Below are 27,006 nucleotides of genomic sequence, written 5' to 3' on the forward strand. Positions count from 1 at the left end.
TTCTTTTGCCAATATTTTATTTAAAATAGTTCAGTCCTAGTTCTTTTCCATCTTTAGCGTAAAACAACTTTTTATTATTGTTAAACTCAATTTGGGTTCAAAATCCTATTTCCAGCCTAGGCAACATAGTGAGGCCCCGTCTCTACGAAAATAAAAAAATATTAGCTGGGCATGATGGCATGAGCCTGTAGTCCCAGCTACTCAGGAGGCTGAGGTGGGAGGATCATTTGAGCCCAGGACACTGAGGCTGCAGTGAGCCGTGGTGATGGCACCACTGCACTCCAGCCTGGGTGTCAAAGTGAGACTCTGTCTTAACAACAACAAAAAAATCATATTTGATTCATAAAAGGTGTGGAGTAATATGTATTATCCCCCTATTCTAGCCTTGAAATGGTTTATATAATTGTGGCTATTTGCCGTATAGATCTGAATGAAGAAAGAGGAAGAGAGAGAGGAAGGAAGATAGGAAAGGAGGGAGGAAGGAAAGAGGAGTAAGGTCCCAGGTGATGCCTCTAGAGTAAAATGTGTTCACTGGGTGCAGAGACCATGAAAAGGTGCCCCTCTAGGGAGGGTGGGACTTGGGAAGAGGGTGGGACTTGGGAAGAGGGTGGGACTTGGGAAGAGGGTGGGACATGGGAAGAGGGTGGGACTTGGGAGGGCAGGGCTGTAACCACGAAGGGGTCAGCTTGTGGCTTGGGTGATGGGGGCTGAAATAACCAAAGGGTGGCGACGCTTAGATGGCCACACTGTTTTCCACCACGCTGGGCCGCAGGTACTCGTAGGGCATGTCCAGCTTTGCATTCCGGATCTCAATTTCCTTATCCAGGGCAGCCAGCTCCTCCCTGAACTTCTTCAGCACAGCCTTAGGCTCGGGGCCCGAAAAATACTCCTCCTCATGCTGGCCCACAGCCACCTGGGAGGGAGAGGAAAAGGTGGCTGAGAGCCTTATGACCCCCAGTCTGGGATGCCACACGTCCCCACAGCTGCCTCCTTCCTTAGGGCCCTGGGCACTCAGCTCTCACCATAACGGGCTGGCGTCTGCCCAGCTGCCAAGTGATGGACATCTGGAGAGAAGCCTGGTGGAAGTTGGGCAGTGTCGCCATCACTGTCTCCAGCGTTGCATCCTTGGTGGTTGGCGGGGGCAGCCGCATCGTGCAGGGTGCATTAGGCACCCAAGAGTACCAGTCCAGCTAAGGAAGGGCAGGGATCCAGAGTCAGTGCCTGCCAAGCACGCAAGCCCTGTGGTCCACCTGCACACAGACCCCTCCCTCACTCCAGGCCCCAAATTCCCAGCTGCCCATCTCTGGTAAGTACCTGGCCCAGGTGCACCGAGGCGTGTTGGCCGGTGCAGGTGAAGATACACATGGTGACAAAGTGGCAAACCTGGTCCCGAGCCTGTAAAGAGACAGGAAACCCTGCAAGGGGTGAAGAGAGTTAGAAGCTGCGAAGGCAGGAGTAGGGCAGCGCTCAGAGGAAGAGGCCAAGAGAGGAGAACAAGGGCGAGAAAGAGCGGCAGGAATGCTCAGTTAACTCTTACAGGAATTACCATGACAGCAGGTTGGGGTGGGGGAGTGGGGAGCTCTGCTGGGAGGGTCCCACTCAGTGGGGTGCTGCTGCTGACTCACACTAGCTCGCAAGAGTCAGTCCATGACGTTAGGTGTTTAGCAAGCTGGTCAGCATCACCTTGGTAGTCACAGTAAAAATATTTATACCATGGAAATGTGCAGAAGCTACAAATCAGGACAGTTCTTCCCGAGAGTCAGTTGTTAAACATTTATGAGCAGCCACTGGTCCCGCTGCATCTGGCACCTAGGGGTTCTCAGTGTGTAGGACGGGGACCTGTCTCTAGGTGACAGGGAATGGAATCTGAGAAGGCCTCTGGAGTTCTCATAGGTGTTGAAAATGCTTCTGGGAGATTTCACAGAAGCACAGGGGATTCCGGAAAGATCTCTTGGGCTTTGTATCTGAGATCTCAGGGCAGGGGCTCCTCTTACCTCGGTCCTGGGCCCCTTGCAGCCCGATTTCAGTGATCTCTCGACACCAGGTCTGCAGCTCTGGGTCATCTTTCACAGCCACGTCTGTCTTATAGTGGAGACTCACGATTCCTTCCACATACCTACCAACCAACGGAGCAGGGCCAGGGAGCTGAAGCCAACTCTGCCCCTGCTCACATGGCCAGGTCAGGGCTTCAGGCCCCCAACCAGACGCAGACCTCCTGCTCTCCTACATGTCTTCTCCACCCCCACTTGCACCCCCACTGGCCTTCCCGCTTGCCTCACCGATAGATGATTTCCCAGAGCCGCAGTGCATCTTGGGCATAGAAGGAAGACTTCACTCCCAGGAGTCCCCGGTCAGCCAAGTCATCAGGGGGACAGAAGGAGCTGTAGGTTAGGAAGGCTCCAGCTTGCTTGAGCAGCTGCACGTGGCCTCCCCCACCAGTGCTCATTATCTGAGAAGTGAGGGTGAGCAGGGTCAGGCGAATCAACCTGCCCTGAATCCAGAGCTGGAAAAAAGACAGACCCAGAATCTCCCTTTCTCTTCCCATACCTGGTCGAAAATTCCCATGTCAGAGACCAGCCCAGTCCTGGCCCGGACGTTAATTTCCAGGGTGTATCGCAGGTGGGGAATTATAAGCTAGAGGGAGAAACACAGGGAAGGGCAGAGTCAGAGGAGAGCTGCAAGATCCCTGCAGGAAACAAGGGCTGACAGCAGGAAAGGCACTAGGTCTTCAGAAAAAGCACAGACGTAAAGTTCAGTGGCCTCTCAACAGTGAGTTTTCAGAAGTACCATTCAACCCAGCAATCCCATTACTGGATATATACCTCCCAAAATATAAATCGCCTTACTATAAAGACACATGCTCACGGATGTTCATCACAGTACTACTCACAATAGCAAAGATACGGAATCAACCTAAATGCCCATCAACAATAGACCAGGTAAAGAAAATGTGGTAGACATATGCTGTGGAATACTATGCAGCCATGAAAAAGAACAAGATCATGTTCTCTGCAGCAACATGGATGGAGCTGGAGGCCATAATCCTAAGTGGACTAACACAGGAACAGAAAGCCAAATATGGTATGTTCTCACTTATAAGTGAGAGCTAAACATTGAGTACACATGGACACAAATAAGGGAACAACAGACACCAGCATCTACTTGTGGACAGAGGGTGGAAGGAGTGAGGGGATCCAAAAACTACCTATGGGATACCATGCTTATTACCTGGTGACAAAATAATCTGTACACCAAGCCCCATGACACACAATTTACTTACAGAACAAACCTGCCCATGTATCCTTGAACCTAAAATTAAAGTTAAAAATAAATACATAAAAATAAAACCACCGAGCTTTCAGTTGATTTGCATCAACTATTTCCATTCCACAAACCAGACTTAGTGCTTTATGATAATTGAAAGAAATCATTCTTTGTTGTTGTTGTTTTGTTTTGAGATGGAGTCTTGCTCTGTTTCCCAGGCTGAAGTACAGTGGTGTGATCTCGGCTCACTGCAACCTCCGTCTTCTGGGTTCACGCAATTCTCCTGCCTCAGCCTCCCGAGTAGCTGGGATTACAGGCGTGAACCACCGTGCCTGGCCTCCTTTTCTTTTCATATTTTTTCATAGGTCTAGACAAAGATTTCTCAACTTTTTTTTTTAATCACCCACTAAGTACCCTTTTGAGATGTTTTTTCCTAATCTCACTCCACCTCATTAAATATTAATGCTACATATATACTGTATATCTATGTATTGCATTATATCTGTGCTTTATATAGATATATATCACATTGTATCTGTGCTATATAAAATAATAAGATTTGGCCGGCCACGGTGGCTCACGCCTGTAATCCCAACACTTTGGGAGGCCGAGGTGGGCGGATCATCTGAGGTCAGGAGTTTCAGACCAGCCTGACCAACATGGCAAAACCTCATCTCTACTAAAAATAAAAAAATTAGCCAGGCATGGTGGCAGGCACCTGTAATCCCAGCTACTCGGGAGGCTGAAGCAGGAGAATTGCTTGAACCCAGGAGGCAGAGGTTGCAGTGAGCCAAGATCGTGACACTGCACTCCAGCCTGGGCAGCAATAATAATAATAATATTCTTCACACACATTTTCCAACCATCTTCATCCCTTGGGGGACATTGTGCCCCCACTGAGAATGGATGTTCTAACCACTGCCTCCCTCCAGAGCCTGGTCTCCTCCCTCTCTCCTTCATCCATTACACTCGCCTTCTTTCAGTTCTTTAAAGAAGACAAGCTTGAACCAGGCACAGTGACTCACGCCTGTAATCCCAGCACTTTGGGAGGCCGAGACAAGCGGATCATCTGAGGTCAGGCATTGGAGACCAGCCTGGCCAACATGGTGAAATCCTGTCTCTATTAAAAATACAAAAAAAAATTAGCCAGGCGCGGTGGTGCGCGACTGTAATCCCAGCTACTGGGGAGGCTGAAGTGGGAGAATTGCTTAAACCTAGGAGGTAGAGGTTGCAGTGAGCCGAGATCGCACCACTGCACTCCAGCCTGGGCAACAAAGGGAGACTCCAACTCAAAAAAAAAAAAAAAAAAAATCAATGACTGTCTGGAAAAGATCTTTTTAACGTTATTTAACGGGTTCCTCTTGTTGGATGGAATCCTTGGTCATTTGCATGTACTGTGCTTTACATATAAAAAGAATAAGATTATTTTCACCACTTTCCCAGATGGGAGGTGCTATCCCCTTTGAAAATGCATGGCCAACCCTGCTCATTCTCTGTTGCTCTCACATTGTCCATTCATTGTTTCTCTCCGTACCCCGAGACCCCACAGAGAGGGAGCCTCCAGAGGTGGGAACGTGCCCTGGGGCAGAGATAGTGGCAGGCAAGAGAGAAGGGGATAAGGTGTTACCTTGAACATAGGATGTATCGACGGCAGGCACCTCATGGTGGCCACAACAATGACCTCAGCCATCAAGTGTCCCCTCAGAAGATGAGACTGCAGCTCATGGAGCTGGAAGTCAGAGCTGCGCACCCAGCATTTGGCCAGAAGCCAGGCCATTGGGGGATCCGTGGGCAAGAAAAGGGGAGGTGGTGGGGATCCTGTGCGGGGCAGCTGGAGCTGGAGCAGGGACAAGTGTGGGGAGAGAAGGCATGAGTGCCGGGCACTCAGCGATTCCCGCCCCCCTTGCACGTTAACCTCGTCCTCCAAACCTGTTCCGCTTTCCCCATCCCACTCCTGCCGCTCCCTACAGCTCCCATTTCCTCCCCTCCCCTTCCTGCCCACTCAGTGCATTAGCACCCTGCAAGCTGCTTTGCCTCCAGCATTCTGCAGAAACTGCTCTTCTGGTGCCTCCTCCAGTCTCCACTTCCTCTTTCAGTCCCCGCATTGTGGACAAGATTCAAACCGCCTGCTTCCTTCATCCCACACTGTTTTTTGAAATCTCATCTTTTGGCCCCACTTCTACACAAATGACTGAATCTCTTGTTCTCAGCTGCCTGCTGGATAATTTAAGTGTCTTCCCGTTACCTCAACATTGGCCAGACAAAAATCCACCTGGGCACCCTGTTCTCTTTATTGGTGCTATTTCTGCAGGCACCTGGCCTGGCTCCCCTTTCCCCTCTCCTTGATCTCCCTCTGCACTCGCATCCACTGGTCCTCTCCATCCCGACGGTCACTACCCACATCCGAGCTCCCCTCCTCCTGGGGTCAGTGCTGGGGCATGTTGCCCCAGTCCCTATTTCTAGCATCTCCCCTCTCCAACCCACCCTAAACACCACTGCCCACACCGTGTACCCACAGCACGTTTCATCACAGCCTTCTCCAGCTTCCCACCTCATACTCCTCAGCCTGGCTTAGTCTGGCTTCTGGTCCAACTGTCCCCTAGGAATCTCCTGACTCCTCTACCTCAGCCTCTGCCCAGTCTGTCTTGCCCCTGAGGACCGGTCCTTCCTCTCCCTCCTGCTTGTCTGAGACCTGGCCCTCCTCCAAGGCTCGTTGACACCCCACCTCCCCAATCCCTCCTGGGCTGTCTCTGTCCTCAGGGACTTCCTCAGTCCCGGAGCTTCTGCAGACTGGCCCAGTCTGTCTCTCCAGCTACATTGCAAGGCCTTCGAATAGAGACTTGGCGCATTTCCTCCTTTCGCATCTCGCCGGTGCCTTAGCCCAGCGCCTTTGAAGATGGTGCTCAGTAAATTTTGATAAGGGGCTGAGCTTTCTCAAAAGCCAGAGACTGGGAGCAGAAATCCTGAGTCCTCTCACCTGGATGACCATGGGCAAGAGTTTCCCATCAGGCTGCAATTTCAGCATGACTAGAGGGGCAGCCAGGTGCTGCTGGCTACAGAGAATGACGTTGGCCTTGATCCCATCCAGCAGGGAGAAGTCAGCTTCGAACAGTGTGCCTCCCTGGGTGGGGGAAGAGGTCAAGGGCTGCTATCAACATAAAGCATCTTCTTCCTACTCGGATTCCTCCAAGGGGGAAGAGAGAGGAGCTAACTCGTCTCCATCATCTACTTTATATCAGGTAACGGATCATGTGCTTACTTCCTCATATCACTTTTTTTTTAATTGGGTCTTACTCTGCTGCCCAGGCTGGAGTGCAGTGGCAGGATCACCACGGCTCACTGCAGCCTTGACTTCCTTGGGCCCAGGTGATCCTCCCACCTCAGCCTCCCAAGTAGCTGGGACTACAGGTGCATGCCACTACACCAAAAATTACAGGTGATAATTTTTGTACTTTTGTAGAGACAGGGTTTCACCATGTTGCCCAGGCTGGTCTCCAACTCCTGGGCTCAGGTGATCCTCCTGCAGCCTCCCAAAGTGCTGGGATTACAGGTGTGAGTCACTGTGCTCAGGCTTATAATTTTTATACCTAGTTGAATGAGCCTCAGTTTTACAGAAGAGGAAACAGATAATCAGAGAGGTTGGGTATTTTGCCTGAGGTCACACAGCTTACAAATAGCAGAACCAGGATTCACATCCAAGCCTATCTGCCCTTAATCCCATGAATTTCCTCTCTGTTGTTCCATATCGCCTCCTGATGAACAGCCACAGCACTCTGATCCCGACTTTCCTACTCTGCACACTCCCCGAATCCCTAGCACCATGGGCCAGTTACATTTCTTCATTTGACCCTGTTTCTATCAACCATTCCATCTTGCACGCCCTCCCTCCACAGCTACTGTCGTGTGGGAAGGAGGCCGAGCAGCTGAGCTTCTCCAGGGTCCCTCAGGACCTCTCCTGCAGAATCCGTCCTTGCTGGCTGGCAGCAAGCCAGGCCCACAGTGGGTCCTGCAGCAGCATCATTGGCACTAGGCCACCCCACTTCACTGCTGAGCTTCCTCAGGGCTCTGATGTCCATACCTCCAGCTCCTTCTCCAGCTGAGCCTGCAGTTCCTCCATGCCTGGAGGGAACACTAGGCGAGCAGGAAGGTGAGCAGAGCGCCTCAGCACCACGGGGTTGGCGCCATTAAGAAACTGGTACCCAAATAAGGCATCTTCCTTCCAGGAGTCCCGCACGCGCTCTGGGGAAGGCAGTTGTTGAGCAAGTTGTGGGATCTGAGCTCTTGGTCCTTCCAACCCCACCAACCATGCCCCCTTGACTCCAGCCCACCAGAGGGACCCAAGTCTCTGGTCTCCCCACCCTGCTTCTTTCAATTCCCCTGGGTTGGGTGGGATCTGGGTGGGATCTGGGGGGTTGGGAGACATACTGGGGTGGGGGACTGACCAGCCAGCTTGCTCTGACCACACCAGAAAATCCGGTTGAAGTCATCTAGATCCTTCCAGCAAGTCAGAACATTTAGAGAGTCTTTGATAGCGAGGTCGGCCAGCCTTCAGGGCAGGATGGGGCAAAGGGTTCGAGCATCATTCTGAGACTCCAACATGACGACCACAGGCACTGATCTTGGGCCGGTCCAATGCAGTGCAGCCCATAAGCCCCTTGGCTTCCACTAGACCAGGACACCTCCCTCTCACCCAGCCTCCCCTTGCTCTCACCCCTTGGCCAGCGAAACCTCAAAGTCAACTCTCTTGTCTTCCAGAAATCGCTCATCCACAGGGAGGTCATATAGTTTGGCCCCAGCCATATTCAGAATTAACCCGTCCTTCCAGTTTCCCCACCTGTGGGGCAGGAAGGAAATCAAGTATGGGTGCTGGAAGCATCAGCAGCTCACGTGGGGTCAGGGGAGGAGGGCTCACCGGTACAACTTCCTTCTCTCTTCCAGCTCTTCTTCCCGGTGTTTCTGGAACAGGCCCTGAGGGTCCTCGCCCACAGTGCGGCCTAGAAGGACAGAGGAGGACTTGGCCAGTGACTTTTGGTGAGTGCCTCTTCTCGTCTCTGCCAGGAGAGCCTCAGCACCCTGTCCTTCTGTGTGGCCTCTGCCCCTCCAGCATCACGCCCCTCCCCCAGGCTCCAGCCACCGCCCCTTCGACACCCCCAAAGACCCCTGCGCTCCAGGTTCCAGCACCCCCATCCTGCGCCCTCTTCTCCACACGCGCATCCCCCCAGCTTCTCACGCAGCCCAGAGGTCTCCTGACACCCTCAGCCCCGCGCTTACCGGTGCCTTCGGGCAGGCTCAGGACGCCGTTGCCCTCCACCCAGCGGTAACAAGGGAACCTGACCTCGTCCCCGGCTCCCGGGCCCTGCACGGAGATCCAGTTGCAGAACCAGGCGTCGTCCTTAAGGAGGTGCCGTTTGCGCAGTTTCACAAACAGCAGCGGCCCCAGATACTCCGGTACTTCCACCTTGAATTCTGTCTCCTGCGGGCGACAGAAGAGGCTCAGCCCCGGTGGGGCCTGGCGGGAGGGGCACCCGGCTGAGCCCTGCTCCCTCCAGCGCCCACGCCCTTCCTCGGAGCCTCTGAGAGGAGGAGACGTATCGGGGTGGGGGGACTGAGCCAGAGAGAGAGAGACCGCCCCGAGCGGGTGGCCCCAGGACTCGGTTCTGAGGGGACTGGGACGGCAGGTGGGAAGGTGCGCTCCTGCCTTCACTTTCTCCTCGCTGTGGTCATTGACTGTGCCAAGCGCTGGGCTGAGCGCTGCCGCGCCCTGGACGAGCGCGCTGTGGATCCCGGACGCACTGGTGGCAATTCCGGCTGTGCGACCCCCCAACCCCACCCCGCCCGAGGCTGAGGACCTGCAGGGGCCCCACCGGCCTGGGGACAACCTTCCCGGAGACCTGGAGGCGGAGAGGGCTCAGCCAGGCAGAGTGACAGAAAGGGAAGGCAGGGGAAAGGCGCGCCGGGCAGAGAGAGCGGCGGGGAAGGGAGGGCGAGCAACATCTTGGAGCTGGAACTCAGAGCCCAGGTGTGGGGGGTCAGCAGGTCCGGAGGCTCTCGAAGGTGGCGCCAGGGGCTTTGGATTTGGTCCCGAGAACAAGCGGGAGCCGTTCGAATGTGTTAAGCAGGGGGAGTGAATTAGGGGGAAATCATTCCGGCTTCAGAAGGGCTTGGAAGGTCTGCAGCAGAGGTGGCGAGGCCGCTGGAGGTTTGAAATGGCTTTTAAAATAGAGAAAGCGGGAGGACCGACGACCGCTCCGGCGACAGCAGTTTCCAGACACCAGAGCTGTTTGGAATGAGGGGCGCTCAGGAGCATCCTCTTAATTCCAAGGAGATCGAGTAGCGGGAGCATTTATTGAGCCTTTACTGTGTGTCACCAACTGCCCACCATAGGGAGGAAAAAAGGGAGGAGGGAGCGCGCCTTTCCACCTTCCGTGCCCCGTCCCCTCACCATGGAGTAGCGGGGCCACCTGCTCCGTGCACATTTTCTCTCTTTCTGGCTCCCTTCGCCCCGCTTTCTCGGAAGCTCGGAGCAAGGGCGTGGGGTGCGGGGAGCAGGGCTCCGCAGGTTCAAGAGGACGCGGGCGGTCGGGGGCGGGACGGATATTGGGCAGGGACGCGGGAGATGCTCAGGGTCCAGAACTGACTGCGCCGGATTCTTGTTTAGAGGGAGGTGAAGAGAGGAAGGAGGCGCGGGTGACACCGGGGGAGGCAGGAGGAGAGGGCTGGGAGGTGGGGAGAGGGGAGGACCTCATCCGGGCATGTTCCTTTGACGTTCCCTGAGACAGACGTCCGGATTTGGGGATCTGGGAGAGAGCTAGAGCAGTGATGGGAATTTGGGCTTTCGCGGAAGAAAAAAAGTAACAGGACCGGGTAGAACACCCGGTAGATATGACATGAGATATGACGGGAGGTGGGTCGGGAAATCGAGAGCGTTCTCCCGTGTTGACTCCCCATCCCTTCCCTCTCACCACCCACTCCACCCCAGGTGATAAAGCCTGAAAGGTCAGAGATCCAACAGCGCTAGCGGTTGAAACGGTTTTTAAAATAAAGAAAGCTAGAGGACCGACGGCGGCTCCGGTGACTGCTGAGTTTCCAGACAAGGGAGCTCTGTGCAATGAGGGGCGCACAGGAGCATGCCCTCAATTCCAAGGAGATCGGGTAGCGGCAACATTTATTGAGCGTTTACTGTGTACCACCAACTGCCCTAAAGCCCCCCACCCCCGTGGCCTCCGCGCGCTTTGAGCCCAATGCGCGGGCCCTTGGCAAAGACGGGGGCGCATGTCCTCCCCGGTATTTGACTGACTCGGAGCCAGGGGCGCAGCCCACCCCGCCCGGCTCTGGGGAGCTCACCTTGCCCCGTGCGGGCCACAGTCGCGTCCCGAGCGCCGCCTCCCCGTGCTGGCCGACCAGCCACAGCTGCACCTGGTTGTTGGAACCGGCATAGAGCGAGGCCCCAGTGGACACGCGGATGCGGTAGAGACCCATCTTGCTCAAAGATGTTTCGCTCCTTCTGGTGGAGAAGGGTGGACGAGCTAAATAACCCAGCCTGAGACCCCGCCCTCTCGGAGGTCGCTTGCGGTCGGAATGTGGGTGGCAGGTCTCCAACCAACTCCGCCTACCGCTGGGGCCCCCAGCTCCAAGGAGCAGAGCTTCAAGGGGCAGAATTCAGCCCCAGTCCAAAAGGCGGTGTCCTGGCGAGAGCAGGGAGTGGAAACCACTATCTTGACGGGAGGGAGAAAAAGAAAAGGATTTGGACCGAAAACACGCAGGAAGAGGGAATCAACGCCTGGTACAGCAGGCAGGGAGGTGGGGGTAGGAGTTATGCACGTGTGTACCACGGACTTTGGGCCAAGCCTGGGTGGCTGGGAAGCTAACCTCCATCTAAACGCACGTGTGCACACACACACGCACAGACACGCACACACGCACGGACACACGCGCGCACACACAAGCACACACACACATGCCTCACAAGTTGGATTGCAGGAGAGGGTGAAGTGGGCGAGGAGACCCAGTTTGCAGTGGCATTTGAGGAAGGTACATTCAGGCCACGGAATTCATTCGACCAGCTTTGCACACTTGCCTTCTCTGTGCCAGCCACTGGGACTCATTCCTTTTGAGCATAAAAGCCGCCGCCTCCCTGTTGCCTGCAGAATAAAAGTCCAGATGTTTCTGGCATTCAATGCCCTTGCTAACCTGACCTGCCCTCCTCACCTCTCATCCCACTGCACCCTGGCATCTCCTGGGCTGGAGCCATGTGTTCCCCGGAACCCCCCCTCCCCCCGCCGCCCCTGCTGTTCTCTCAAAGAACTCACTTCTGGGTTAGTCTGGTCATGCTTCTAAACCCTAATTCGTCTCCAGTTTCTTTTTGGGCTGGAGCCATGTGTTCCCCAGAACCCCACCTGCTGTTCTCTCAAAAGAACTTCCTCCTGGATTAGTCTATTCATCTATTCATGCTTCTAAACCCTAGTTCACCTCAGGTTTCTCAGGAAAGTCTTACCCGGTACTTCACCCCCCATCACCCCACCAGAGCGAATTAGCTTTCCTTTTTTTTTTTTTTTTTTTTTGAGAGATAGAGTCTCACTCTGTCACCCTGGAATGCAGGGTGGAGTGCAATGGCACGATCTCGGCTCACTGCAACCTCTGCCTCCCGGGCTCAAGCAATTCTCTGCCTCAGCCTTCCGAGTAGCTGGGATTACAGGCGCCTGCCACCATGCCTGGATAATTTTTGTATTTTTAGTAGAGACGGGGTTTCTCCATGTTGGCCAGGCTGGTCTTGAACTCCTGACCTTGTGATCCACCCACCTCAGTCTCCCAAAGTGCTGGAATTACAGGTGTGAGCCACGGCGCCCGGCCCAGCTTTCCTTTCTAACACTTTTCTCCTTGTGCACACTTCTACTGTTGCACAGTTAATACTGCAGTGTGAGCATTTGTTTGTATGTGTGTATCCCCCACTAATGTGAGCCCATCCTAGGCAGGGACTACACACCCAGCAGGACTCTCACTTTTGTTTCCCCTGGAGACGGCACAGTGTCAGGATTTGTGGGTGTCAATAAGTGTTTGCTGAAACACACTGAGCTTAAAAATTCATTATAAATGAATGCTTCCCTTGGGGGAGACAAAGGTAAATTATCAGGCAATGTAAACAAAAGGGGACTACTAACAAACTTCATGGCATGGATTACAATCAGCCTGGTAACACAAATGAAGTCCAGGAAAATATGTCTGTGATGCATATTTTCTGGTTTGCTTGTTTTTTGTTTTTTGTTTTTTTTAATGAGATGGAGTCTTGCTCTGTCGCCCAGGCTAGAGTACAGTGGTGTGATCTCGGCTCACTGCAACCTCCACCTGCCGGGTTCAAGCGATTCTCCTGCCTCAGCCTCCAGAGTAGCTGGGATTACAGGCACCCGCCAACACGCCCGGCTACTTTTTGTATTTTCAGTCGAGATGGGGTTTCAGCATGTTGGCCAGGCTGGTCTTGAACTCCTGACCTGAAGTGATCCACCTGCCTCGGCCTCCCAAAGTGTTGGGATTAAAGCCATGAGCCATCATGTCCGGCCCTGCTTAATTGTTTACTGGGAAGTACATTCATGTGATTCAAAATTCAAAAGGTACAAAGTGATATTCACTAGTTTCTCCCTCCTCTTGGCCCCAAGCCACCCAGTTGCTCCACTCCCAGCAATCACTGTTACCAGTCTCTTCTGCGCACTAATATTACTGAGCAAATACACGCCTATCTTTTTGTCTTTTTCTGCACGTTGTAGCATGCCTTATTCTGCATCTCGTTTTTCCATAGTGCAACAGGAGGTCATTCCATATCCATGCATAAAGAGCTTCCTTGTTCTTTGCTAAGGCTGCCATTTGCTGTAACGCCATAAATTCTACTAGTCTCTTGTAGTGGACACAGGTTATTAGTAATCTTTTGTAGCTATGAAAAAGTGCTGAAAAGAAATAAACCTTGCATACACAGCATTTCTCGTATGAAACTATCTCTGTAGAACAAAACCCTGGAGATAGAATTTCTGGACCAAAAGCATATCGAATTTAGGCAGAAACTGCTCAATTGCCCTCTGTAGAAAGTTGTGCTGATTTAGACTCCCACCAGTGGACTTTGTATGAGAATGCCCATTCTTCCTCACTCTTGCCAATGGTGTGTTCATAACCTTACCTTAGCCAATCGGATAGGTGAAAAATGGTACCCTAGTTTTAATTTTAATTTGCATTACCCTTATTATGAGTAGAGTTGAGTTTTTTTTTTTTCTTTTTTTGAGAAGGAGTTTTGCTCTTGTCGCCCAGGCTGGAGTGCAGTGGCGCGATCTTGGCTCACTGAAACCTCTGCCTCCCGGGCTCAAGCAATTCTCCTGCCTTAGTCTCTCGAGTAGCTGGGATTACAGTCGCCTGCCACCATGCCCGGCTAATTTTTGTATTTTTAGTAGAGATGGGTTTTCGCTATGTTGGCCAGGCTAGTCTCGAACTCCTGGCCTCATGTGATCAGCCCGCCTCAGCCTCCCAAAGTGCTGGGATTACAGGTGTGAGCTACCGTGCCCAACCAAAAGGTTTTTTTTATAAGTGAAATTCAGAAAAATCAAAATGTGGTGGGTAAAATTCATCTTCCATAGAAATGGCACAAACCCAGTAATTTTCTTGCAGATTAAAAATGTGATTGAAGAGTTGGGAAGACTTCCAAAAGTAATTCACAGTAACTTGTGGGTAGACCGAGTGAGGTTAGATTATGACGCAGTTGTGATGGGAGAGGGAAGACCCAGGCCATTTCTTCCCGTCTTGGATAGGGATATCTATGGTGGTTAGCCTATGCCTGTTCCAACATTGTATGTTGGGGGTGGGCTCAGATGACTTTCTCTTTAGTTTACAGGTCTTCAGAAGAAGAGGAGCCCAGGCACGGTGGCTCATGCCTGTAATCCCAGCACTTTGGGAGGTCGAGGTGGGAGAATCAGCTGAGTTCAGGAGTTCAAGACCAGCCTGACCAACATGGTGAAACCTCATCTCTACTAAAAATACAAAAAGTAGCCAGGCATGGTGGTGGACACCTGTAATCCCAGCTACTCAGGAGGCTGAGGCAGGAGAATCGCTTGAACCCCAGAGGCAGAGGTTGCAGTGACCCGAGATCGTGCCACTGCACTCCAGCCTGGGCAACAGAGTGAAACTTCTTTAAAAAAGAAAAAAAAAAAAGAAGAGGAATTGTACTCTGGAAGTATACTTAAGGTAGTACAGTTGAGAAATCTCATCTATACATGGACCTGATTTAGATGATGAAATTCTAGACTTTGAGCTGATGCTATAATGGGATTCGACTTCGGGGTAGCTTGAGAGGGGGCGAGTGTATTTTGCATGTGGAAGGAATGTAAATCACTGGAATTCAGAGGGCACGCTCGTGGTGGCCATTCTTTAAAACATCCCCCAGTGATTCCGACCTCCTGATATGCATGCCTTTGCATAGTCTCCTACATTGTGTCTGGGTTGGTCTGCAAAGCCAATGTAGTATGAAATGATGTGTATGACTTCCAAAGCTAGGTCCTAAGAGACATTAGGGCTTTCCTTCTCCTCCCTCCCCACTCTCCCTCTTTCTTGTTCTGCTTTCTCTGAGAGAAATTAACTACTATGTCATGAGGTCACTCAAGAAACTCTACGGAGAGGTCCACGTGGCAAGGAACTGAGCCCTCCTGCTACGAGCCAGTGAGGAACTGAACCCTCCAACTAACAACCATGTGGGGCAGCCATCTTGGAAACAGATCCTCCTGCCCCGGTTAAGACTTCAGATGACTACAGCCAATCTCTTGACTGAAACCTCATAAGACTCTTGGACTAGAACCAACTGACTCCCAAAACTGTGTAAGGTAATGGGTGTTTTTTGTTTTGTTTTGTTTTTGAGACAGGGTCTTGCTCTGTCACTCAAGCTGGAGTGCAGTGGCATGGTCACAGCTGACTGTAGCCTCCACCTCCCAGGCTCAAGTGATCTTCCCACCTCAGCTTCCCAAGGAGCTGGGACCACAGGCATGTGCCATCACACCACTAAGTTTTGAGGTCGTTGTAAAGCAGAAGTAGATAATACGGTCTACATGCTTATTTTCTGAATCCTCAAACTCCCAAGCTTATGTAAAGCCAAAAAATATTCAATGAACTGACCACTTTCAAAATTAGTTCACTCACCTCTTCCTCCTTTTTTTTTGTGGTTTTTGTTTTTTTGTGTGTGTGTGTTTGTTTGTTTGTTTTTGACCCGGAGTCTCGCTCTGTCACCCAGGCTGGAGTGCAGTGGCGTGATTTCGGCTCACTGCAACCTCCACCTCCCACGTTCAAGCAATTCTCCTGCCTCAGTCTCCCGAGTAGCTGGGACAACAGGCGCTTGCCGCTACGCCTAGCTGATTTTTTGTATTTTTGGTAGAGACGGGGTTTCACTGTGTTGCCCAGGCTGGTGTCAAACTCCTGAGCTCAGGCAATCGGCCCGCCTTGGCCTCCCAAAGTGCTGGGATTACAGGCGCGAGCCACTGCACCCGGCTCTTCCTGCTTTATTAATGCCAGCTACCACCTTTGTCCATCTAACTGGCTACAGAGTGAAATTTCAAGTCTTGAAACATTAGAAGACTTTGTAAAGTCCACAGAAGTACTGTTAGAAAACGGATCAGTCAGCAAAGCAACTGACAAATAATGTTGATGTTGAAAGAAGAGGCATCCACCTGAAGTGGTTCAGATGAGCTGAGCAGGGACAGGAGAGGGCCAGTCAATAGGTGACACATTGGCTGCAGTCAAAGCGACAGGCTTGGACAACGAACAAAGCTTTTCTATGCTGGTGATGTCCACTGGTCACTTATGTGTACCCTCTCTGTCCCGATGTGGCTCCAGGACACTGACATCAGATGGTATTTCCAAGATAAGTGCAGAGAAGACCCTGGATGTGGACTTTGCTTCTCCATGGGCCTCCTAATGCCTGGGTTTTTAAAACTCAAAAATCCAAAACTGAGCTCAAGTGCAGTAAGCCCCAGCTGAGATTATGAAAGTACCAGGATCATAAAAATACATGTGTCCACTGGGTGCAGTGGCTCATACCTGGAATCCCAGCACTTTGGGAGTCTGAGGCGAGAGGATCACTTGAGCTCAGGAGACCAGCCTGGGCAACATCGTGAGATTCTGTCTGTACAAAAATAAAAATAGGCTGGGTGCGGTGGCTCACGCCTGTTAATCCCAGCACTTTGGGAGGCCAAGGTGGGTGGATCACCTGAGGTTGGGAGTTCGAGACCAGCCTGGCCAACATAATGAAACCCTGTCTCTAATAAAAGTACAAATATTAGCCGAGCATGGTGGTGGGCAACTATAGTCCTAGCTACTTGGGAGGCTGAGGCATGAGAATCACTTGAACCCAGGAGGCAGAGGTTGCAATGATCCGAGACTGCGGCCACTGCACTGCAGCCTGGGTGACAGAGCGAGACTCCATCTCAAAAAATAAAAACAAAAATAAAACATATTAGCTGGGCATGATGGTGTTTGCCTGTAATCCCAGCTGTGTGGGAAGCTGAGATGCAAGGATCACTTCAGCCCAGGAGTTCGAGGCTGCAGTGAGCTATGATTGTGCCTGTGAACTCCAGCCTGGACAACAGAGTGAGACCCTGTCTCTAAAAAAACATCAAAAAAATATGTTAATATTGTACTTTACAAGTATTATTTTGTCAAAGTGGTGTCGACAATGTCAAATATTGCTTCTCAGCTGCGCACGGTGGCTCATGCCTGGAATCCCAATGCTTTGGGAGGCTGAGGCAGGTAGATCACCTGATCAGGTCAGGAGTTCGAGACCAGCCTGGCCAACATGGTGAAACCCCATCTCTACTAAAAATACAAAAAATTAGCCAGATGTAGTGGCAGGCGCCACTACAGGATTACAGAATCCCAGCTACTCAGGAGGCTGAGGCAGGAGAATCACTTGAACCTTGGAGGTGGAGGTTGCGGTGAGCTGAGATCGCGCCGTTGCACTCCAGCCTGGGCAACAAGAGCAAAACTCCGTTTCAAAAAAAAAAAAAAGTATTGCTTCTCACAGTCCTAGAAGAAAGGTAGCAGGATATGGAGGGAAAAAACATCGTGGAATGCTCTGTGTTGCATGATGTGCTTCCTCCAATAAATTTCGGGAACTTCCATACAATTTGTAAAATGCTCGATGTAATGTGAAGTGATTTGGAATGAAGTAACTGAATTTTGTATCTAAATGTCCACCAGGGCCATCCAGAGACATCATATTGGGGTCTGGGATTAGAAGCAAAAGACAAACTAAGGCCATAAGTCTGAACGCTTCCACAGAAATTTGGGGGAACCCTTTAGATTTCTCCAGGCCATTAAAATGTGAGGGGTGGATAAGGAAATTTCTCCTAGAATGCAAGGGACAGGGGTGTCCCTAATTGACCGTTATGCTATTTTTAGGTCCCATCCAGGATAGTTTGAGATAAGGTGGGGTAGCCAGCCATGTGTTGGTCCTGAGCCAGAAGTGTACTCCCACTACTGCCAAACTTTGGATAATTGTTGCAAGGATATTAATATGAATTCCATACATGGCTCTATGGTCCTAGGAAATCCACTTCAAAGACAAAGGGAAGTTGTGTTACGCTGAAATCAGCCTTCCAGCCTTCAAGGAATGAATGGGTGCACAATCTCCAACTGAATGTTTAGACATTCAACAAGCAAGCCACACACACATCATTCCATGAACTTCATAGGGCCACTGAGCCTGAGCTGTTCCCTGGTGAAATCACTGGTGGCAGAAGACCTCAATATCTGGTGTTTACCGGGCTCTACAAACATCCCATTTCATACGACTTTTAGAATCTCAGGAAGTGCTTGTGACGTGCTTGAAATTAATCAGCCTCCACTCCATTCCTTCGGCTGAGATAAGATTCCCTGAAGGCTGATTTATGTGCACAAAGGCGCACTCTGAAACCTTTGGTTAAGATCACCTGCTACCAGAAACTAGAGATATTGACATTCTCAGGGGGTACAGGATTGGGACTGAACAAAAGGATTTGGAATTGTGGTCAGAACATGTCACTGAAGGCTGGACATGGTGGCTCACGCCTGTAATCCCAACACTTTGGGAGGCCAAGGCAGGCGGATCACCTGAGGTCAGGAGTTTGAGACCAGCCTGGCCAATATGGTGAAACCCCATCTCTACTAAAAAATACAAAAATTAGCCAGTCATGATGGTGCACACCTGTGATCCCAGCTACTTGGGAGGCTGAGGCAGGAGAATGGCTTGAGCCTGGGAGGCGGAGGTTGCAGTGAGCCGAGATTCCGCCATTGCACTCCAGCCTGGGCGACAGAGCAAGACTCTGTCTCAAAACAAAACAAAGAAAAAGAACATGTCACTGAAGTGTAGGCCTGAAGGAAAGAAGCAAACGATCACTGGAATTTTTTTCTGCCCAGTGTTAAAAATTGAAATTGACCTCCAAGCTGTCAATGCCTTCAACTCTACCATTGCCTAACAATTCTCAAAAAGATACAGGGTTTGGACATCAGACTTCAGATAAACATACTCCCACAAGCAGGAGGAAAAACCACTCTGCCCGTGTGGGTTAAGGCTAGGGGAGCTTTAGATGAACAAAAGCACCAAATAATATGGAATGCAGTTTGGAAAACAAGGATCAGTTAGAGGAAGATGGTAATTTACAGAGGAGCTTCATTGGGAAAATTCAGACTTCAGAATAACCTGAAGATCTTCCTGAATTCACACAAGAGAAGGAGAGGGTATCTTCTACCTTAGAAAATAAAATAAAACAACAGAGTTGGTCCTGGAGGAACCACCTTAGATTTTGGAGCAGAAATTGATGTGAATCTGGCCCAGCCTCTAAGGGCAAATTCTCAACAATCAAGATGTCAGGGAGTGGGGTTCAGTGGTCCTCCCACTTCTGATTTCCTAAGAACAAGCTGATTGGAGGCTGTTGGCGCCAAGAAGCTATAAGCAGAACTAGAAGCAGAGCAGGCTGTATGATTGATTAGGGGTGCATATTTGCCTTTCTCAGTTGGTCCTAAGTGGAAGTGGAGACAGAAATGAAGAAATCTGGCAGTTATTGACCAAGCCCTGACTGTTTGAGGCCAATTGCTGTAGAGGATTTGTTTGGCTTCCTTCTGGGGCTGGTTGCTACAGAGGTTATGGGACAAAGGTCTGTGTTTATATTTGATTCTGTCCATTGTCCTTTTGTATAGTCAGTCTCTCACTAGCGATGTATGACAGTTCCAGCTGCTCTGTATTCTCACCAGTACTTAGTACTGTTTGTTTATGGAAGCAAGGGATGGTTTGTGGGGGAGTGGGGAGGGATTAGCCATTCTAATAGGTATACAGTGGTATGCCGTTACAGTTTTAATTTACATTTTGCTAATGACTGACTATACTGAGCATCTTTTCAAGTGTTTATTTGACATTTGTATATCTACTTTGGTGAAGTATCTATTCAAACTTGCGTGGATTTTTTTTTCCTCGTTGTTGAGTTTTGAGAGTTATTTATATACTTGTGGAGCAACTCCAGCTTGGATGCTAAGCAACCATGTTGACTTTTTTTTTTTTTTTGTGGAGACAGAGTCTCATTTTGTCACCCAGGCTGCAGTGCAGTGGTGCGATCTCGGCTCACCGCAACCTCTGCCTCCTGGGTTCAAGTGATTCTCCTGCCTCAGCCTCCCAAGTAGCTAGAATTACAGGGATGCACCATTACGCCCAGCTAATTTTTGTATTTTTAGTAGAGACAGGGTTTCACTATGTTGGCCAGACTGGTCTCGAATTCCTGACGTCAAGTGATCCACCCGCCTTGACCTCCCAAAGTGCTAGGATTCCAGGCGTGAGCTACCGTGCCTGGCCTCATGTAGACTTTTGATTAACCACAGTTCAAGGAGCCTGTAAGATTTCCAGTTTATCTATTGTTCCTTGTGTAAGAGTATGTACTTACCATAAAGCCTGCCCTTCAGCAATTGTCCTATATACCCCTTCTGAAGCATGCACCCTTTCCCTATGATATATAAGGCCTGGGTCTAGAGAGTAGTGGAGAGGGGATCCACGATCTTGTCTCACCACCACCTGAGACACAGATGTGGCTTCTGTTCCTAAGTTTCTATTAAATGTTTCTTTCTGAGAAACTAGATATGTCAGCCTCTTTCTTCGGCCTCTCAGCTTCCTCAGACTTTTGCAGATAGGTTTGCATAAGTCTGCCCAGCGTGGAGCAATATTTTAGATATTAAGTCCTTTTTTATTTATTTATATTTATTTATTTTTTTGAGATGGAGTCTCGCTCTGTCACCCAGGCTGGAGTGCAGTGGCGCAATCTTGGCTCACTGCAAGCTCCGCCTCCCGGGTTCACGCCATTCTCCTGCCTCAGCCTCCCGAGTAGCTGGGACTACAGGCGCCCGCCACCACGCCCGGCTAGTTTTTTGTATTTTTAGTAGAGACGGGGTTTCACTGTGCTAGCCAGGATGGTCTCGATCTCCTGACCTCATGATCTGCCCACCTCAGCCTCCCAAAGTGCTGGGATTACAGGTGTGAGCCACCATGCCCAGCCTATTTTTTTTTTTTTTTTGAGGCAGAGTCTCACTCTATTACCCAGGCTGGAGTGCAGTGACACAATCTCCGCTCACCGCAATCTCCACCTCCCCAGTTCAAGCGATTCTCTTGCCTTAGCCTCCCAAATAGCTGGAATTACAGGCATGTGCCACCATGCCCCGGCTAATTTTTGCATTTTTAGTGGAGGCAGGGTTTCACCATGTTAGCCAGGCTGGTGGTCTTGAACTCTTGACCTCAGGTGATGCGCCCTCCTCGGCCTCCCAAAGTGCTGGGATTACAGATGTGAGCCACTGCGTCCCACCAGATATTATGTCCTTTGAAAGATGTGTGATTTACAAACATTTTCTCCCCACAAGCAGCATCTCGGAGTGAAGATGCCTTTTTATCTCTTAGCAGTGTCTTTAGCAGAGGAGTTTTGAATTATGATGAAGTACAGTTCATCAATTTTTTTCGTTAAGGATTGTGTTTTGCCTATGCCTAACGAAAGACCATAAAGATTCTCTCCTGTTTTCTCTAGAAAGTTTATGATTTCACACTTTATATTTAAGTCTGTGATTCATTGAGTTAAATTTTGTATGAGGTATGAAGAATGGGTCAAGTTCATTTTTTGCGTATGAATATTCATATGCAAATATCGTTCCAGCACCATTGCTTGATTCCTCCATTGAATTGCCTTTGCATCCTTGCCAAAAATCACTTCACCATACCGATGCCTATGTTTGGGCTATTTTTCTCCATGATCTACGTGCTTATCGTTCCACCAATACTACACTGACTTGATGACTGTGGCTTTATAAGTATTGAAATCAGGTAGTACTAGTCTTGAAACATCGTTCTTCATTTCCAAAACTATTTTAGATATTCCATTACCTTAGCCTTTTGCTATAAATTTTGCAATCTGCTTATTGATATTGATAAAAATTATTAGCATAAATTCCTACTGTATTTTTGGCTGGGTGCAGTGGCTCACATCTGTAATACCAGCACTTTGGGAGACTGAGGCATGAGGGTGACTTAAGCCCAGGAGTTCGAGACCAGCCTGGCCAACATGGTGAAACTCCGTCTCTACTAAAAATATAAAAATTAGCTGGGCATGGTGGCGGGCACCTGTAATCCGAGCTACTCGGGAGCTGAAGCAGGAGGATTGCTTGAACCCAGAAGGTGGAGGTTGCAGTGAGCCAAGATCATGCCATTGTACTCCGGCCTGGACAACAGAGTGAGACTGTCTCAAAATAATTAAAATCCTACTTTTTTTTAAAATTGGGATTGCATTGAATCTATATATACATATATATATATATCTATATATACATATATATATATATATATTTTTTTTTTTTTTTTTTTTTTTTTTTTTTTTTTTGAGACGGAGTTTCGCTCTTGTTGCCCAGGCTGGAGTGCAATGTCACAATCTTGGCTCACTGCAACCTCCATCTCCCAAGTTCAAGTGATTCTCCTGCCTCAGCCTCCCAAGTAGCTGGGATTACAAGCATGCACCACCATGCCTGGCTAATTTTTGTATTTTTAGTAGAGACGGGGTTTCACCATGTTGGCCAGGATGGTCTCGATCTCTTGACCTCATGATCCACCCACCTCAGCCTCCCAAAGTGCTGGGATTACAGGTGTGAGCCACTGTGCCCGGCCGTGACTTCTGAGACTAGGTCAAATGCCATGCAATTCCTTTCACTTTGCTGCCTTGGGATCACTCTTGCTAACTCTGAGCGAGCCTTTGCTCACTCTTGGAACGGTCACCATGCTGTGAGGAAACCTAGGTGGCATGGGGAGACCATGTGTGGATGTCCCAGCCGATAGCCCTAACTCAAGATCCAGGTAAAAAGCCAGTACTGACCACCAGTATGACTTAGGAAGTCTTCCAGATGACTCCAGCCTCAGCCACTGTCTAACTACAACCACATGAAAGTCTCCAAGTAAGAATAATTTAGCTGAGCCCTTGTCAATTGTCAAAACTCTAAACGCTAATAGTAAAATAATGATTGATGTCTTCAGTCGTCATTTTGGAGTGATTCATTATGCAATAACTGGAACAGACATGCAGAAGTCAAAGACAGAAAGTAGGAGGCCTGGAGAGATGAACTAAGTCACTCCTTGTCTCAAGAAGTGTTGGCCAGGCGCAGTGGCTCATGTCTATAATCCCAGCAGTTTGGGAGGCCAAGGCGGGTGGGATCACCTGAGGTCAGGAGTTTGAGACCAGCCTGGACAACATGGTGAAACCTTGTCTCTATGAAAAAACTAAAAATACAAAAATTAGCTGGGAGTAGTGGTGCACACCTGTAGTCCCACCAACCAGAGAGGCTGAGACAGGAGAATTGCTTGAACCCGGGAGGTGGAGGTTGCAGTGAGCCCAGATCACACCACTGCACTCCAGCCTGGGCGACAGAGCGAGACTCCATCTGAAAAAAACAAAACAAAACAAAGTGTTGGTGGAAACCACAGGCCCCCTTGCCCTACAGGAGACAGAAGCCTAGGGGATAAGGCATACCAGCTGCAAACAGGGCAGACATCCACCCAGTGGCACTCCACTTTGTGGATGTCAAGAGATGTGTGGTGGCCGGGCATAGTGGCTCAAGCCTGTCATCCCAGCACTTTGGGAGCCCAAGGCGGGTGGATCATGAGGTCAGGAGATCAAGACCATCCTGGCTAACACGGTGAAACCCTGTCTCTACTAAAATTACAAAAAAATCAGCCAGGCGTGGTGGCGGGCACCTGTAGTCCCAGCTACTCGGGAGGCTGAGGCAGGACAATGGCATGAACCCGGGAGGTGGAGCTTGCAGTGAGCTGAGATTGCAGGAAACAAACAAAAAAAACATGTGGAGCCCACTAGGTGAATCTAGTGTGAACAAACAAACAAAAAACAGGCAGGATATACCAATAGCTCTCCAGGTCATCCTTTAACTGATTATTTTCCAGCCCCACCCAACATTAATTAGCCATATGTACTGATGGAAGTCATGTAGGTCGAGCACAGGAGACATCACAAAAAGAGTGAGGAAATTTAACCAGTTACTAAACAACCAGAAGGAACCAGGAAATAATCCCCCAAAAAAGGGCCTTAGGGAAGGATCCTGTCCAACCAACCCTTTTGGAGGAAATGAGAGGAGTACTGGGCTTAATCATTGGCTGTAAGATGACGATGACTCCAGCCTTGGTCTAAATACACTGTCCATCATCTGGGTGAAGCTGAGGAAGACGACGCGAGTTCAAGAACTCCAGAATTCTTATTAAATCCCAAGGCTTTGATGTGGAAATAAAGTCTAGGAAATGGTTATGAAAGAAAAATGCCTTGTAGAAAACTTCTGAATAATTTTAAATTAAGAGGAACAGTGGTTGAACTAGGTAAATCAAGAAGTATGAGTACATTTATGTTTACAGAAATAAAGATTGACTAAAATATGAAATACCACAAAACCAAAGAATGCAGCAAGTAGGACAAATTTTGATTTTATCTTCCTTTGTCTTGAAATAAGTTACTAAACATGGAAAATTCAATGAATTAGATTTCTTTTCTGTCTGACTAATGAATAAAACCCATGTGTGTTATGTGTGTTGTGTGTGTGTGTGTGTGTGTGTGTGTGTGTGTTTTCAGTTCTATTCAGGACATAAGTCAAGCTATTAAAAACAAATATTTACAATATTGGCTCAAACTGTGCCTGTTTTCAGAATGAAGTTATCAGGATTTTGGTCATTTGGAAGTAATAAGGTTATACTTGGCTATAATGTATTAAAAGCATTGCTGAGAGACTTGGAAAGAAATAAGGTTTTTTGGAAACCTCAGAACCTGAGAAAAGAGCTGGCAACTGGAAGATTTTCTAGTGAAATTCCAAGTGATATGGTGTCATTTGAAAATGATACTTAATCCTGCAAACAATTTACATGAAATTAGTTGTTTTCAGTTCAGCTGGTTCACTTTGAACTTAAAAGTGAAAGATAGGCCGGGCGTGGTGGCTCACACCTGTAATCCCAGCACTTTGGAAGGCTGAGGCGGGTAGCTCACCTGAGGTCAGGAGTTCGAGACCAGCCTGGCCAGCATGGTGAAACCCCCGTCTCTACCAAAAACACGAAAATTAACTGGACGTGGTGGCATACCTGTAGTCACAGCTACTCAGGAGGCAAAGGTGAGAGAATTGCTTGAACCCAGGAGACGGAGGTTGCGTGAGCCGAGATCGTGCCATTGCACTCCAGCCTGGGCGACGGAGGGAGACTGTCTGAAAAAAAAAAAAAAAAAAAAAAAAAGGTGTAGTAAGAAGCTTTGACCACCCAAACCCACCCATGACTTGTGAATGTATGTGCAATTTTGGGAACACCTGAGATTCAATATAAGGTAAACTGGGCCATAGATACCACAGTAAGATTAAGAAAAACAAAATACTTGTAAATGTTCTAACTGAAATGTTGAACTGAAGACAGTATGTAAACATAAAGAGGAGGCTAGAGAGCAAGTGTACCAGGTCAAACTATCACCATGATATCTGACAAATGTCGCTACCTGAAATGCCTGTGAGGAGACAGATGGGGAAGAGCCTTTGCAACTCTCTCCTTGTGGCAAACGGTAGGCTGTGGCTCAAAGATGAGCCAAGGAATAGGGTTGTGTGGAAGTCCCTACAGTCTGCCTCAAGCACAGAACACAGTACATAAAATAAACACACGGAAGATTGGCACCTATTTTTTATTCCCAAGGTGATACATCCATCCATTCTACACTATGCCTGAGAAAGCTGGCCTCAGTAACCAGGGTGACAACACTACCTCTCAGTCCAAAGAGATACTGCAGACGGTCCTCATTTAAAAAAAAAAAAAAAAATGGCGAGGGGAGAGAAGGGGGCACAGTGGCTCACACCTGTAATCTCAGCACACTGGGAGGCCGAGGCAGGTGTGTCACCTGAGGTCGAGGGATGGAGATCAGCCTCACCAACATGGAGAAACCCCGTACCTACTAAAAATACAAAATTAGCTGGGCATGGTGGTGCATGCCGGTAATTCCAGCTACTCAGGAAGGCTGAAGCAGGAGAATCACTTGAACCTGGGATGCGGAGGTTGTGGTGAGCCGAGATCACGACATTGCACTCCAGCCTGGGCAACAAGAGCAAAACCCCGTCTCAAAAAAGAAAAAAAAAAAAAAAAAAAAAAGCCAGACGCCGTGGCTCATGCCCGTAATCCCAGCACTTTGGGAGGCCAAGGCGGGCGGATCACCCAAAGTCAGGAGTTCCAGACCAGCCAGCTCAACATGGTGAAACCCCGTCTCTACTAAAAATACAAAAATTAGCTGGGTGTACTACCACGCACCTGTAATCCCAGCTACTGGGAAGGCTGAGGCAGGAGAATTGCTTGAACCTGGGAGGCAGAGATTGCAGTGAGCCAAGATTGCGACATTGCACTCCAGCCTGGGCAACAGAATAAGACTTCATCTCAAAAAAAAAAAAAATTGTTTTAAACATATAAACTCATAAGAAAAAAGACAGTAAGAGATTACAACTGCAGGTAAGATTTAACAGATTTTGTCACCTGGAAGCAGCCAGGTGATAACTGACTTAACAGATTAGAAAATGATGAAAACGGTGGGCCCGGAATTAGTGGATTCTTGGGCTCACCAACTTCAAGCATGAAACCGCAGACCCTCGCAGTGTGTAGCAATTCTTAAAGGCGGCGTGTCCGGAGTTCGTTTCTTCTAATGTTTGGATGTGTTCGGAGTTTTTTCCTTCTGGTGGGTTCGCTGGCTCAGGAGTGAAGTTGCAAGCCTTCCCGGTGTTACAGCTCTTAAGACAGCGCATCTAGAGTTGTTTCCCCTGGTGGGTTCGTGGTCTCGCGGTTCAAGAGTAAACCTGCAGACCCTCACGGTGAGTGTTACAGCTCATAAAGGCAGCGTAGACCCAGAGACCAGACTCCCTACAAACACCAAAAAAAAAAAAAAAAAAACACACACAACATGCAGAAGAGTAGTCGAGCTACTTGCCTCTGCGATCTCGGGCAGCCTGCTTTTATTCTCTTATCTGGCCCCACCCACATCCTGCTGATTGGTCCATCTTACAGAGAGCTGACTGGTCCGTTTTACAGAGAGCTGATTGGTCTGTTTTCACAGGGTGCTGATTGGTGCATTTACAATCCGTGAGCTAGACACAAAAGTTCTCTATGTCTCCACTAGATTAGCTAGATACAGAGTGTAGACACAAAGGTTCTCCAAGTCCCCACCAGAG

At 49.3% G+C, this 27,006-nt stretch overlaps 1 protein-coding gene across 2 annotated transcripts; it reads right to left on the minus strand.

Moving 5' to 3' along the window:
* On the minus strand, nucleotides 1-26,767 carry ALOX15 (arachidonate 15-lipoxygenase). 2 transcript variants are annotated; one of them, XM_055367227.2, is made up of 18 exons: nucleotides 26,404-26,766; nucleotides 24,902-25,020; nucleotides 23,087-23,208; nucleotides 11,342-11,405; nucleotides 10,609-10,768; nucleotides 8,536-8,737; nucleotides 8,177-8,258; nucleotides 7,976-8,098; nucleotides 7,707-7,810; nucleotides 7,343-7,503; nucleotides 6,242-6,385; nucleotides 4,892-5,101; nucleotides 2,548-2,634; nucleotides 2,280-2,449; nucleotides 1,995-2,116; nucleotides 1,315-1,415; nucleotides 1,023-1,190; nucleotides 1-913 (listed from the first exon to the last, which is right to left on the minus strand). In XM_055367227.2, exons 1-18 carry the CDS (start codon nucleotides 26,581-26,583, stop codon nucleotides 734-736), a joined length of 2,499 nt encoding a protein of 832 aa, XP_055223202.1. In that variant the 5' UTR covers nucleotides 26,584-26,766; the 3' UTR covers nucleotides 1-733. The 2 variants fall into 2 exon arrangements, with proteins under 2 accessions (XP_055223202.1, XP_055223201.1); XM_055367226.2 differs by lacking the exon at nucleotides 23,087-23,208 and having other exon boundaries at nucleotides 26,404-26,767.
* Nucleotides 26,768-27,006: the final 239 nt, after the last annotated feature.

The sequence above is a fragment of the Gorilla gorilla genome, chromosome 19 (assembly GCF_029281585.2).
Source record: "Gorilla gorilla gorilla isolate KB3781 chromosome 19, NHGRI_mGorGor1-v2.1_pri, whole genome shotgun sequence".
Classification (NCBI taxonomy): Eukaryota; Metazoa; Chordata; class Mammalia; order Primates; family Hominidae; genus Gorilla; species Gorilla gorilla.